This window comes from Erythranthe guttata, chromosome 1 (assembly GCF_056151865.1).
Source record: "Erythranthe guttata isolate IM_541 chromosome 1, IM_541, whole genome shotgun sequence".
In the NCBI taxonomy this organism is placed as follows: Eukaryota; Viridiplantae; Streptophyta; class Magnoliopsida; order Lamiales; family Phrymaceae; genus Erythranthe; species Erythranthe guttata.
The window spans coordinates 7,014,019-7,027,622 of NC_142533.1; the positions used below are offsets into that span (position 1 = coordinate 7,014,019).

Consider the following 13,604-nt stretch of genomic DNA (forward strand, 5'->3'; position numbering starts at 1 on the left):
CCATTATTAAGACTAACAAAGTGACTCCACTACCTTAAAAATTGATTTATCTAGGGATATTATTATAGAATAGATGAAATTACCATAATTCTTGATATATATATATATATATATATATATATATATATATATATATATATATATATATATATATATATATATATATATATATATGTATATATATATGTAATCATACTTTAGTACTATAAACCACATCAATATTAATTTTGTTCGTTTCTATTATGTTTACCTTTGTTGAACGGTCAATATATTATATTACTCTATTACACAATAATAATGATTTTGTTGTGTTAATATTACTGTGCTAGAGATTAATATAGCAACATAATTGTGTTAAACTGTAATATAGTTAATATTACTGTTTTTAACAGTAATATAGTTAATATTAATGTCAACCACAACAATATTGTTATTTAAACAATGGCAAAAAGATGTTAAAAAAAACAAAAAAGTCAACGCCGGAGACCGGCGAAAAAACAGAAAGAAGGAAAAGAAAAAAAAAAAAAAGTAAACGCTGAAGACCCGCGGCGACTAGGGCTGGCAATCGGGCCGTCTGAGCCGAGCCTGGGTCGGCTCAAGCTCATATACCATCGGGCCTCATTATTATAAGCTCAAGCTCAAATACCATCGGGCCTCATGCCTATAGGCTCAAACTCGGCTCACGTATTTTTTTGGGTTTCGGGTTTATATCGGGCTTATATCACACAACATATAAATTACATACTTTACAAGTTTGTAGTCGGAAGAAAAAGAAAAAAACTTTGCATGCTAAAAGAAAAATCTTGAATATTCATAGAGAATCAAAATAAGAGAAGAAAGAAAAAAAAAAAAAAAAAAAACCATAGTCTACTGTTCATTAAAACAAATGAAGGTTATTGTTGCAAATATTTAACCCTTAATTAATTTTATAAAAAAATGCATCCGAGTCCAAAATGTAAAAAACATAAAATAGAATTACTAAAAGCAATTCTAAATATATATATATATATAGTCGGGCTTTATTCGGGCTGAGCCATGGTAAGCTCAAATTCGGCTCATAGTTTAATCGGGTTTAATAAAACGGCTCAAACTCGGCCCAACTCACAATTAATCGGGCTCGGCTCAAATAAAATCGGGTCGAGCTATCGGGCTTCGGGTAGGCCCGACTCAATTGCCGGTCCTAGCGGCGATGGATGAAATTGTACTCAAAATTGTGTTTTTGGTCAAAATTGAATAATTTATGAAAATTGGGGTTAAATTGAAGTTAAATTAAATTAAATAATGAAATCGGAACATATTAAAATGTGAGGGGCTATTTTAATCTTTTATAAACTTCTGAACAACGTGTGGAATTTTTTGTAAAAGAGTTTTTTGTTCGAACATCTTTATAAATAAATATTCATTAGTAGACTTATTTGTAATGTACAAATTGCCCCGTTGATTTATTGATTCATTTTTTAATTTAGAAAAAAATAAAAAAGTGATTAAAGGAAAAGGAAAAGGAAAATGGAAATGAGAAAGGACTTCGAGAGTGGCCGAGTTATCAGTTTATATCCTAACCTTAGCTGAATTACACACACACCGTGCCAAATAAACAATGGCGGCTGCTATCTCTCCGGCCGCCTCCGCCGCTCTCCGCCTCCTCAAACCATTGTCCGCCGCCCGTCTCTCCTCTCTCTTCACCAATCCCAAATTCAATCACACCAGCGCTCCATTGCTTCTCTTCTCCCACGCCGCCCTCTCCCGCCACCACCGCAGCTTATGCTCCGTAGTCCCCGCCGCCGTATCCTCCGGCGAGGCTACAAAGTCACCCGAACCCCTCGAGCTGGAAAAAGGCGCGAATATTCGCGAGTTCCGCAAGAAATTTAAGATTGTTGACATTAAAGGAGGGGATGATCAGGGATTGGATCGATTGGGCGAGACTCTTGTGGTTAGGGGATGGGTTAGAACACTCAGAGTGCAGAGCAGTGTTACGTTTATCGAGGTAATGCTTTCGTTATTGCTCTCGATTTTTTTTGTGACAGAGTTTTTGTTAATTGTCGAAGATAGCACCTTTAATTTTTTCTTAAAAAAACTGTTTACCATGATATTTTGTGTGGCGAATAGGTTAACGATGGTTCTTGCCTTTCGAATATGCAATGTGTAATGAGTTCCGATGCCGAAGGTTACGATCAGGTACTAACGATGATTTTCTCCTAATTTATAGAGATTATTTAGTGTTGATACAACCTGATGTATATAATATGGTGCTGTTGTTGCCTAATTAAAAAACATTGTTTGATGCAAATGCTTTTAGTTTAAATTGATACGAGTTTGCTATTAGTACTGCTAAAATGTTCGTCATCAATACTTGCGTCGAGATTGTCTTCTACGCTGTTCTTACCATGCACCTGGTGACTACAGGATTGTTATCACTTTCCTTCAAACTATTTATTTCTTTTGTTCTAACCATTTGATATTAGTGTCGAGTACAGAAAAAAGAAGAAGATTAGTGTCGAGTACATTTGAATTGGTTATGCTATGTTTTCTCCGACCGAAGATAGTGAACCTTTTTACTTACTCCCACATTTCTTGAAATTCCGTTCCAATTCTTCAGGAAGTGAAGTTTATTGGGGATTCTGTAGATGTAATACATAGACGTATATATATTATTCCGATGAACTTAAAAATAACTTCTTCTAGAAATTCGTCCCTTCATGAGTAGGTAGTCAGACGATTTGGTCAGTAGGGTCAGAGTAATTGTCGGAGGTTTCATGCACCTGCCTTATAAATCGATTTCGAGTCGACACATAATATTCACCATTAAACAAATCAAAAGAAGCATACAGCTACTGGAAGTTTCTCATCCCTCGGTGGTCAATTAACCACAATGTACACCGGGCCCTTTTCTCCTTTCTACGAGTCTCCCGATCGATAGAATTGATACTTTTATGGCGAGTTTCATTGACTAGTTGGTATGCAAAGGTTACCCTTCGATTCTGACATATTTGCTTGTGGATTTGGGTTGGATGTATGCCTTTAACTGTTTTGTGGCTTCTGCATTTGGCATCTTTGGTTATGTCTTGGTCTCGTTTGCTTAAGTTATTCTTCCGACTACTGAAACGTTATTTCCACTAACATGTTTGTGTAACGTGCAATTCTTAATAGGTGGAGAGTGGTTCGATTGCAACTGGTGCTTCGGTATGGATACAAGGTACCGTAGTAGCTAGTCAAGGCTCAAAGCAAAAAGTAGAGTTGAAGGTCGACAAACTTATATTGGTAGAGACTTCTCTCCCTAATCAAATTACAATTTGCAATAATTCTTCTTCCCAATGTAATAGTTTCTTGATTGAGCAGAATATTAAATGTGAAGTACATTTTCTGCCTTAATATTTTGTTTTAAACCATAATTTATTTTGTTTCACTAAATCTTTTGTAGATTGGTAAAAGCGATCCTTCGTTCCCTATCCAGAAGAAAAGGGTCAGCAGAGAATTTTTGAGAACTCAGGCTCATCTTCGTCCACGAACAAATACTTTTGGAGCGGTACGACTCTTTTGATATTTTAATATAATATAAATTGTCGAACAGATTTCCAGCTCCTTAAATGTCCTTTTCTTTAAGCAAAATGTAATATCGGCTATATTAACATGTGTTTGTTTCCATGTTTGGCTTAGGTTGCAAGGGTGAGGAATGCATTGGCGTATGCAACACATAAATTTTTCCAAGAAAATGGCTTCGTCTGGCTCTCGAGCCCGATTATTACTGCTTCTGATTGTGAAGGAGCTGGCGAACAGTTTTGCGTAACAACCTTGGTATGCTATTTCTTGAAAAACAAACATTGAAGAAAAACTCCTGTTCAAATTTGAGATATATATATATATATATATATATATATATATATATATATATATATATATATATATATATATATATATATATATATATATACTTATGCTCTTGCATCTAATAGTATTCATTCCTGAACAGATTCCAAACTCTAGCGAAGCTACAAATTCTCCTGTGAACGCCATCCCCAAAACGAAGGACGGGTCAATTGATTGGTCAAAGGTAAGTGCTGTCACTCTTTAATCTATATAACATGTAAGTGTAAATTAGAAACGCATATGATTTACTTACCAACTGCTCTCACTCCTTGCCTATTTAGTTTTGTCCGTTGAGTTGCAAAGTTGAGTAGTTGTCATTAACATAGTCAAAATTGTTAACCAGCTAGACCGATTTAAATAAACCAAGGTTGTAAAAGGCGGGAATCGGGTCGGAAGCGGCTAGGCACCGCCTCACGAATTAATCAGTGCGGCGGTGATTAATTGGAAATAAATCATTTTTCATATTTAATGTAATATATATCTAGATATTATTGTAAATACTCAAAACATATATAAGAAGATATTTAAACATGGTTCTACCTCCATCATTTATATATCCTAATCGCATAACAAAAGTTTAATAATAACAAGATCATAATACAATAAAAATCCTTAACAAATACAAATAAAACACAAATCGTTTGCATTAAAACATATGCTTGAACATCGCAAGCATTTTCATTAGGTCCTTTAAAGATAACAATTAAAATAAACAAAACAAAATTAAAGATTTCTTAAGTCTCGTCTATATATATCTGCAGCCGAAGCTATTTTTTAGCGCAATTATAAATTGTGTTTGACATGTAATTTCTTTACTCTCTTGTTTGGCAGGATTTTTTCGGAAAACCAGCATTTCTTACAGTGTCGGGGCAGCTCAATGCTGAAACATATGCTACTGCTCTCACTGATGTATCGTTCTCTTCCCGTACTGCTTGATTAAAAAAAGCTTTTATCTTTTCGAGCATATAGTCTGATACAGTTACTAGCTTTGTGCCAGGTATATACTTTTGGTCCTACATTTAGAGCAGAAAATTCCAACACTTCTCGACACTTAGCTGAATTTTGGGTATTCTCTCTCGTACCTTAGCACTTTTATTTGTTTCAATTGGTTTCTTCGAAAATCGTAATTTTTTATAATCTTTCTTCAAGATGATTGAACCAGAACTTGCATTTGCTGATTTAGAAGATGACATGGCTTGCGCAACGGCATATCTCCAGTATGTAGTATGTTACTATGCAAACCTATTGTTAACTTACGGTATTATTGAATTAATGTTTTCTTCGCTGCCGTGTATTTCTTAAATTATTGGGTAATAACTGACTTGACATTGTTTTATCTTTTCTTTTAACAAAAGGTGAAATACATTCTCGAAAACTGCAAGGAAGATATGGATTTCTTCAACACATGGGTTGAGAAAGGAATTATCGACCGTTTAAATGTATGGATTTGTTGCTTTCTTTAGACATGTATCGATCGTCAAGTCTTTGTTGTGATTTTTGGTACTTCGCGTTTGTCAAATCGTTGTGCATTTAGCTGAATATCTGATTCTTTTTGGCAGGACGTGGTTGAGAAAAGCGTTGTGCAGTTGACATACACCGATGCCGTTGCACTTCTCCTGAAAGCAAATAAGAAGTTTGAATTCCCGGTACTTTTCCAATCTTGCTTGATATCATACCCTCTGAACTTTCTAAAAATAAATTAAAAAAAGTTATTTACCAGTTTATGTTTCTTTTTTTTTTTTTTGAAATTAGGTGACATGGGGATGTGATTTGCAAAGTGAGCACGAGCGCTACATCACAGAAGTGGCTTTCGGTGGCTGCCCTGTAATTATAAGAGATTACCCCAAGGCGAGAACATCTCTTTCCCGTTTTATTTCCACATTAAACTGTTTGCATAACTAATAATTCAATATTTGGTTTCTTAATTAAACTCTCAGGTAATCAAGGCGTTTTACATGCGCGAAAATGACGACGGAAAAACGGTTGCAGCCATGGACATGTTGGTTCCTCGGGTAACAATTCTAAGCAGGACTCGGAATTTCTTGTATTTCTTGTACATCAAATTTATTGTTTTTCAGTTTTCTTGAATGCTGACTCCGCATTCTTTTAATTTTGTCAGATTGGTGAACTGATTGGTGGAAGCCAAAGAGAAGAGCGACTCGATTATTTGGAAAAACGCTTGGATGATATGAACCTCAACAAGGAGAGTTATTGGTGGTATCTTGATCTACGTCGATACGGTTCAGGTGTGCAAAAATACATCATCCAATTCCAAAATTGAAAACTGTACAAAATTGAAAGGTCTCTTGTCCGAAATATTTTAATCAACCCCTTTTTTTTAAAATAATTTCTGCAGTGCCGCATGCTGGATTTGGATTAGGTTTCGAAAGGCTTGTACAATTTGCAACAGGAATAGACAATATAAGAGACGCAATTCCTTTTCCTCGAGCACCTGGCTCAGCTGAGTTTTGATGTTTGTCTTCCGCAAGAGATCGGGTCGCAAGTAGAATTGCTCGACAAATCTTAATTTATGTTTCCTCCAAATTTAGACATTCAACGACCAGATTTTGGTACTTTAGATTTTGCGATCGATTTTTTTTAGCTTCGCCTTTGAGGTACTATCAGGTAATTGCTGTATAATTAAGGGTCTCCTTTTTTCTATCTATATATATTATGGCGATATGAAAGGTGTACAAATTGCCCCAACCGCGCCGATAGTGCCCACATTGTGCTTTGTAAAAAATACACTAATTTTTGGCCAAGCCACTACTACATACGCGCATGGTCTTAGGTTAGTTCTTTATGTATATGCGTTGGCATCGGGTAAATAATCAATCTCGAGAAACACACTATGGCTTTTTGGCCGACTATAACACATGTGAAGAAGGAGGAGATCCAATGCCTACTGGGCTTCCGAATTATCGAGAGGCACATATAATACTTTGGCATGTCGATTTCCATGGGCAAATCACAGAAGGATATCTTTGAGTACTTGAGTCATGATCGAATTTGGACAAGAATGAAAGGTTGGGGTGAGAGGAACTTATTGCGAACGGGAAATGAGATTATAATAAAAGTCGTGTTGTTGTAAGCAATTCGTGTCGTATATAATGAGCAATACAACGCTTTTCGTGGGGGAATGGTGATAAAAAAAAAAAAAACAATGCCGTGGTTAGTTTGGCCGAAATTATGCATACCAAAATACGATCTACGACTTGTATTTTTCGAAAAATAATAATTTACAATTCAATTGGCGATTTGACAAACCAAACATCTTCATAGATGCTTTTCTACATACAACGAAACTAATTTGTTGGCATTACCAAAATTTTCTTGATATTTTCCATATATAGTCATACTATTCAAAATGCTGCAGAAATTGAACTTCACATTTAATTCAAAATGCATTTACTGTCCAAGTCATATTTTGAACTCTTTGACGACTTTAATCATCAATTAATTACATTCATGTCCATTCAACTTGCATCAAAATTATATGTTAAATAAATAATCCATTATATGAATAATTAAATAAATAAATGTTGATCAATAGTTTTAATATTTAAGTTACTAAATTATCAATTCAATTTAAAATTACAAAAATAATAATAAATAATAATAATGGTAATGCAATACGATTCAACAGATCAATATTTTTATTTTGTATTAGATTGCCAGAATCATTTATTGCAAAATATTTAAGAGTTCGTTTGACATTATTTCCTTAAGTATATTTCAGTAATTCTTAATTCAATTTCAATTTCAATTTCAACACTACATTTATATTTTGCACTTTAATCAAAAGACTTGATTTTTATTCTTAAAAGCATTTCAAACTTTCTAGATTTTTGTTTCTTATGATTTACCTAACAATCCTAATTCCTAAGCATACCAAAATCAAAGCTAGCAATTTACAGTCGTGGGCATTCAAATATTATCAATTTTTGAAGGATCATAAATTCATAAAAGTCATATATGATTAATATTATATCAGTTTAACTCAAAAAAAAAAAAAAATGTGACATATAAAAACGTATTTCAATAGTTTTTGTGCCCTTATTTTGAATCTTACGGAAGAGTATATCGGAGATTTGTTTTTAATTCTCGTTTTATCTCAAGGATCTCAAAACCGACTCTCGTAAAAATGGTGGACACGCACGTAAATGAAGATGAGGTACTAAAAATATGCATTGTACTAATTACCAAGCCTTTTTTTTTTTGTTTTTTTGTATGTTTTGCTATGTAATCGGTTTGTCAAAGTTGTTTTTAAGATTGTTTTAGCTCATCCATGTAATAGAAACAAATAATAAAAATCAATAAGCTCAAGCACGTCAAACTCAACTAGGAGGGTGTTTGGCTAAGCTTATAAGCTGTTAAAAGAGTATTGGAGATAATGACCATCTCAACCAATGACCTTTTATCTGTTCTGGTCCTGATACCATGTTAAATGACCACTTGAACCGAAAGCTTAAGCTATTAGTGAAATGTATCATTTAATATTAATATCTCTAATAAAAAGCTTATAAGATGTTTAACAACTTATAAGCTAATTAAGTGTTTAAAATTTCAAAAAATAAGTTTTTAGAGAACAAATAAGATCTTTTCTAACAAGTACATCTACACCACATTTTAATTTAAGGTTTTATAATGAGTAAAAATAATTTATAAGCTAATTATCCAAACACTTTGAAAATTAATTCTAAAAATATGACATAACAACTTATTCGTTCTTAAAACAACTTATCAATAAGAGCCTGTCAGTTGTTTAAAATAAAATCTCAAGTTCATCAAATGAGTCGAACTCCGCTTGATTTCTATTATGCCCCTAGAGAATATCATTAAAAGATGAATTGATTTATTATTAGTTGGAGGGGCTAAATTGTATTTGTTCACAGTTTGAGAGGGTAAAATAGCACTAAATAAGTAGTTAAGGGGACCAAAGTGAAACTCAGCAAATTTCCTAAAACCAAGAAAAATAAAGATTGCTTAAAGACATGATTATGGACAATAATAATATTCCAATGATGTCAAAGCAATGAGGGAATAATAAATTAAAAATAAAAATAAAAATTAAAAGAAGACTGCTGCTAAAGCATAGCCAATAAAGCTGGCTATAAAATATTCTAATTTATAATGCTACAAACAGATTTCCTAATTAGGCAGTCATAGTTAGAAGAAGAGGAGATAGTCACACAAAGTATATGCTCTTCTTTGCAGGTGGTACCCTTCAAACATATACTTATTTTTTTATATATATAGAGAGACTAGGGTCGGTAACGGATCGGTTCCGGGGCAGGTTGGTCAAAACCCGAGACCCGACACTCGAAAAAATTTAAAAACCAGAACCACCCCAACTATATCCAAATCAAACAGTTTTGACCCGCTAGACCCGTTAACATAAAAAGAAAATTTAATATTTTTAACTTTCATTATATTTTCCTAGTAGATTTTAAGGAAAGAATCTCAAAATTAAAATATCTTTTTTTTTTATATAAAAATCATCTACAAGTGATATAAAGTGAATAATAAAATTAAATTAATTACGGTTACTACATAAATAAAGTTCAATAGACCAGACTGCTAGCGTGAGTCAACAAGTGATATATCTTACTTATGAGAAATGAGATTCAAAATTATAAAACACTTAAAAATGGGCAAATAAGAATAGACACAATGGAACTTGAATGTTTGATAAATGAAATCCTAAATTAAATTGTATATATAAATTATTATTAAATATAATATATTCATACGAGTCGGTTCTAACAAGACTCGCAACTCGACCCTGAACCATCATGTTCCACAAACTTAAACTCATTACCCAACAGATAACCATTTAACCTACCAAAGCCTACCCAGGCCCAAACGGGTCGATTCCGACAAACACGTAACCATTTCCACACTTAAGAGAGAGAGAGAGTAAGTGAAGCTGGATTAGACAAATTGAATAAGTCCATACTCAAAATGCAAAATAAAAATTTGTAATATCTACAGCTATTGGACAGAAACTTGGACAAAACTTCATAAATAACAATTCTTGGAAGTAAATGATTTTTGTTTTAGGGGAAGTAATTTCTTTTCTTTTTTTTTTGGTAATATTAAAATGCTACAGTACTGTTTAAACAACTTGAAGAAATTTGATTGCTCGAGAGGTCAATTTGGTCATTTAACCACCTGCACTATGTATCATATGAAGATCTGTTCATGCATGCTTTCTCACCTGATGAGAGAGAAAACAAGCAACTGCCAATTTTTTAATGGGTACCTTTTTGTTTTTTTGGCAGACTGAACACAAAAACACTCAGAAACACAAATAATTAACAGCTGGAATAGAAAAAAAAAAGGATAAATCAACAAACTTGCCTCAATATTCTTGTGCCTCAAGCCTCAAAAACACCACTCATATGCATGTTAAAAACACACACACACACACTTATACCAAGAAAAACACACTCAGATACATACAATGAATGGTAGTGTTTGGTACCTTTTTTTTTTTTTTTCTATTATTTCAATAAGCTCAGCCATTTGCTTTTCAAGAATTCTTGATTGAGTAATATGCCAACTACCATTTAGCAGAATTGATGTTGATATATATAATGCCACCTTTTAACTAACACATAAATGATACTTCATTAATATATTTTTTTTTTCTCTATCAAACCCCATTTCACCAAATTCACATTTAACAAAAAAAAAATTAAAAAAATCCTAAAAATCAAGAAAATCAAAAGAGGGTCACAAGTTTAGCAAACACCTTTTCCTCGATCACTAATAGCAACAAACTCACCTTCTTCGTCTTCCATTGAAGCAGGTACATTAAGATCTATGGCGGCGGCAGGTTCTTCAAACTTATCTCTCGACGGAAAATAATGCGATCTCTTGTGGCCACCGAGAGCTTGATACGACCCGAAGATTTTGTCGCAGAACGAGCACTTGTAAACAATTGCGATCTCTGGTTTCTTCTCGCAACCACCGTCGTAGTCGTCGGAAGAAGAAATCGTGTTCTTCGTCGCCGTCGTCGTCTTGTTGTGGCTCGCCCTGTGGCTGCCCAAACCCTGGGACGATTTGAAAACCCTATCGCAACTCTCGCATCTGTGAACTTTCTGACTCGTTCTCGACTCAGTTGAACTCGCCCACACATCTCTAGACAGCATGACCAAGCACAGGGCGAGTTCCTCCTCGATTCCCAACTCGGTTGGCGCCGCTGCAGTCGTCACCTTTGCCCTCTTGCTCCTCCCCCGAGTCGACTCGGTCTCGCTCGCGTCTGAGCCGACGTCGTAAAACTCGGGATCTACGAGCCTGTAGCTCTTCCTCGGATTCCCTCTCAGCCCGTATGAGAGAGAGGATTTCTCGCCGGTGCTGCTCTCCCTCTCGTCGGAGGATGTTGACTCGGACGACGGAGGCGGCGGCGGCGGCGGCGGCGGCGGCTCACTGAGTTCCTGCCTCTGGGGCGTCTTCGGCGGAAGCGGCAGGGTGGCGTAGTGGGATCTCATGTGACCGCCCAAAGCTTTGCCATTGATGAATTTCTTGTAGCAAAGCTTACACTCCATTACGTATGTATATGCAGATTTGGGATATGTGTTTCTCTCTCTAGAATTGTATGGTTGGTTTCTCTCTCTTGGTGTGGAAGCTTTGATGGGGATTATATAGGAAGGAGGTGTATGTGACAAGAATTCCTCCACCGAAAAGGCCCAAATGGCCTAAATTTTGATTTGCAGTATCAAATAATCCAAATCTGCTTATTTCTGTAATTAATGATCTATATTTTGGTCAAATTCATAATTAATTTTCACTCAAAAATTTCTCTTAATTTTCTTCATTTATTGCTTTTTCTTTTTCGTTTTTTTCTTTTTGTATTTACTTTCATTCTTTTATTTATGAAAAACAAATATTAAGTAATTAGTTTTTACATTGGATAAAGTATTAGCTCAAGTTAATTATTATTTTAATAAGAATGCAAATTATCTTAAATGTAAACACTCTATAAATTATCTGTCTCCAACTTAATAAAATTTAAAGGGCCACTCAAATCAAATTTAATTTAAATTAAGTGCTAATTTTAATTTTAAATCTTTTAATTCAATCTCTTTTGAAATAATATATGACCGACATTCATAATTTTTATAATTTCTAGTTTGCCCTATACTCATGTTATACTCATGTTCTCCTCGTTTGTTTTTCTAAGTTCCTGTCTCTTTCCTCTAGCTATCTCCGTCTCGCTCTCAACATCTCTCTCGCCACTCAGTTCGGGTGTAGTTATTGTGGTGGCGGTTGTGGAAAATGACGGATCTGCAAATGGCGGTGGTGGCTCATGGCTTATACCGGTAGCATGGTTTCCTGACACAAAACAATCGCCTGTTGCGGACACTGCCGTTCCAGTTCCGTTGCAACGTCGCGGTTCCGTCGCGGCTCCGTCACGGTCGGAACGGACTTTTATTAATTAAAATGCTAAAATATAATTTATTTCAAATATATTTTTAATATGAACATTACAATACAATAATATGCTAAAATTATTAAAAATTAAAAAATAAAATATTACAACAACCTTGCACTAATTAAAATAAAATGTTACATGCAATATCAATACCACATAGAATGCCGAACTGGTTCAAAGCTTTCAAGATTTTCTATTTGAGAATCAGTGGGTAAATGTGACCCATATTGTCTTTATTTGTAGTAAAACATATTATGTGATGAATTAATTTCAAATTAAAATGATTATATTTAAGTAACAGAATATTGAAAGCAAAAAAAAGTTAAATAAAATTTTAATATTATATATATTCGAATTTTCTATATTTAATTATTATTTCTATTTTGATATTTATTTTCCATTTTTTAAGAATCAGTCTTCAATTTTATTTATTATTTTATTAAAAAAAATATGTATTGTTGCTCAAGCTTATTTATTATTTTCTTAAAAAAAAATGTATTATTGCTATTTCCCTTTGGTAAATACATAGATTATAGTCATGTTTTACTTATTGTTACTTTCTCCTGTTAATAGGGAATTAGAGGGATTAGTGGGGTCTCATTACCCAAAAAATTAGTTCTTAACTCCAAAAAAAAAAAAAACAAAATTAAACTCTTCTTTTAATTTAAACTCTTTTTTTTTTTTTTTTTTTTTTTTAATTTAAAAAATAATTTAGACTCTTCTTTTACAAATTATCTCATTCCCAATTTTCTATTTTATTTTTATTTTTCTTTTTCAATTTTTTTCCGTCAAGGGTCTCGTTCCCAATTTTCTTTTATCCTTTTTTTCCCGTCAAGGGTCAGGCCGTTCCGGAGCCGTTCAGACCGTTCCGGCGCCGTTCCAGTGCCGTTTCCCGGCTACGTCTCGCCTGTCTCGATGGTCCGCCGCGTTAACGGGAAGAGAACGATTTTGTTAAGGAATCCGGAACGGCGGGCACCGTTCCCGTTCCGGAAGGGTCGTTCCGGCGAACCCTGACCGGTAGAGAGAGGCGGTAGCTATGGCGATGCATCCCTATTGTCATTCTGAAGTGCCGGTAGAGGGAGACGATGACTATGGTGATGGTAGTGGTGGTCATGGTTATGGAGGGGATAATTATGGTGATAGATTGTTGTTGTAGACGATGGTGTGATGTTAAATCAATGGTGGGATGCAGTTGAATGGACCTAGGGCTCTGTTGGTGGGTGGCTAGGATTTGGTGGCTGCGACTTCTAGAGTTTTGTGACGTCCTGGAGTTGTTTCCTTCTAGGATTTGTACTACTAT

The 13,604-nt window shown here is 34.5% G+C and overlaps 2 protein-coding genes across 2 annotated transcripts; one reads left to right on the plus strand and one right to left on the minus strand.

Annotated features, from left to right (window-relative positions):
• Positions 1-1,436: 1,436 nt before the first annotated feature.
• Positions 1,437-6,626, plus strand: NS1 (Class II aminoacyl-tRNA and biotin synthetases superfamily protein). The gene is made up of 15 exons (XM_088819141.1): positions 1,437-1,984; positions 2,107-2,175; positions 3,148-3,258; positions 3,419-3,523; positions 3,655-3,792; positions 3,968-4,048; positions 4,696-4,773; positions 4,862-4,930; positions 5,014-5,088; positions 5,220-5,303; positions 5,424-5,510; positions 5,617-5,712; positions 5,802-5,876; positions 5,984-6,110; positions 6,221-6,626. Exons 1-15 carry the CDS (start codon positions 1,598-1,600, stop codon positions 6,334-6,336), a joined length of 1,698 nt encoding a protein of 565 aa, XP_088675267.1. The 5' UTR covers positions 1,437-1,597; the 3' UTR covers positions 6,337-6,626.
• Positions 6,627-10,471: 3,845 nt separating this feature from the next.
• LOC105962284 (zinc finger protein ZAT9) lies at positions 10,472-11,613 on the minus strand. Its single transcript, XM_012986587.2, has one exon. It carries the CDS (start codon positions 11,415-11,417, stop codon positions 10,611-10,613), a length of 807 nt encoding a protein of 268 aa, XP_012842041.2. The 5' UTR covers positions 11,418-11,613; the 3' UTR covers positions 10,472-10,610.
• Positions 11,614-13,604: the final 1,991 nt, after the last annotated feature.

Coding starts and splice junctions, on each gene's coding strand:
- NS1 (XM_088819141.1), top strand. CDS start 1,598: ATGGCGGCTGCTATCTCTCCGGCCGCCTCCGCCGCTCTCCGCCTCCTC. Junction 4,049..4,695: donor GGTCAATTGATTGGTCAAAG/GTAAGTGCTGTC, acceptor CTTGTTTGGCAG/GATTTTTTCGGAAAACCAGC. Junction 5,511..5,616: donor ATAAGAAGTTTGAATTCCCG/GTACTTTTCCAA, acceptor TTTTGAAATTAG/GTGACATGGGGATGTGATTT.
- LOC105962284 (XM_012986587.2), bottom strand. CDS start 11,417: ATGGAGTGTAAGCTTTGCTACAAGAAATTCATCAATGGCAAAGCTTTG.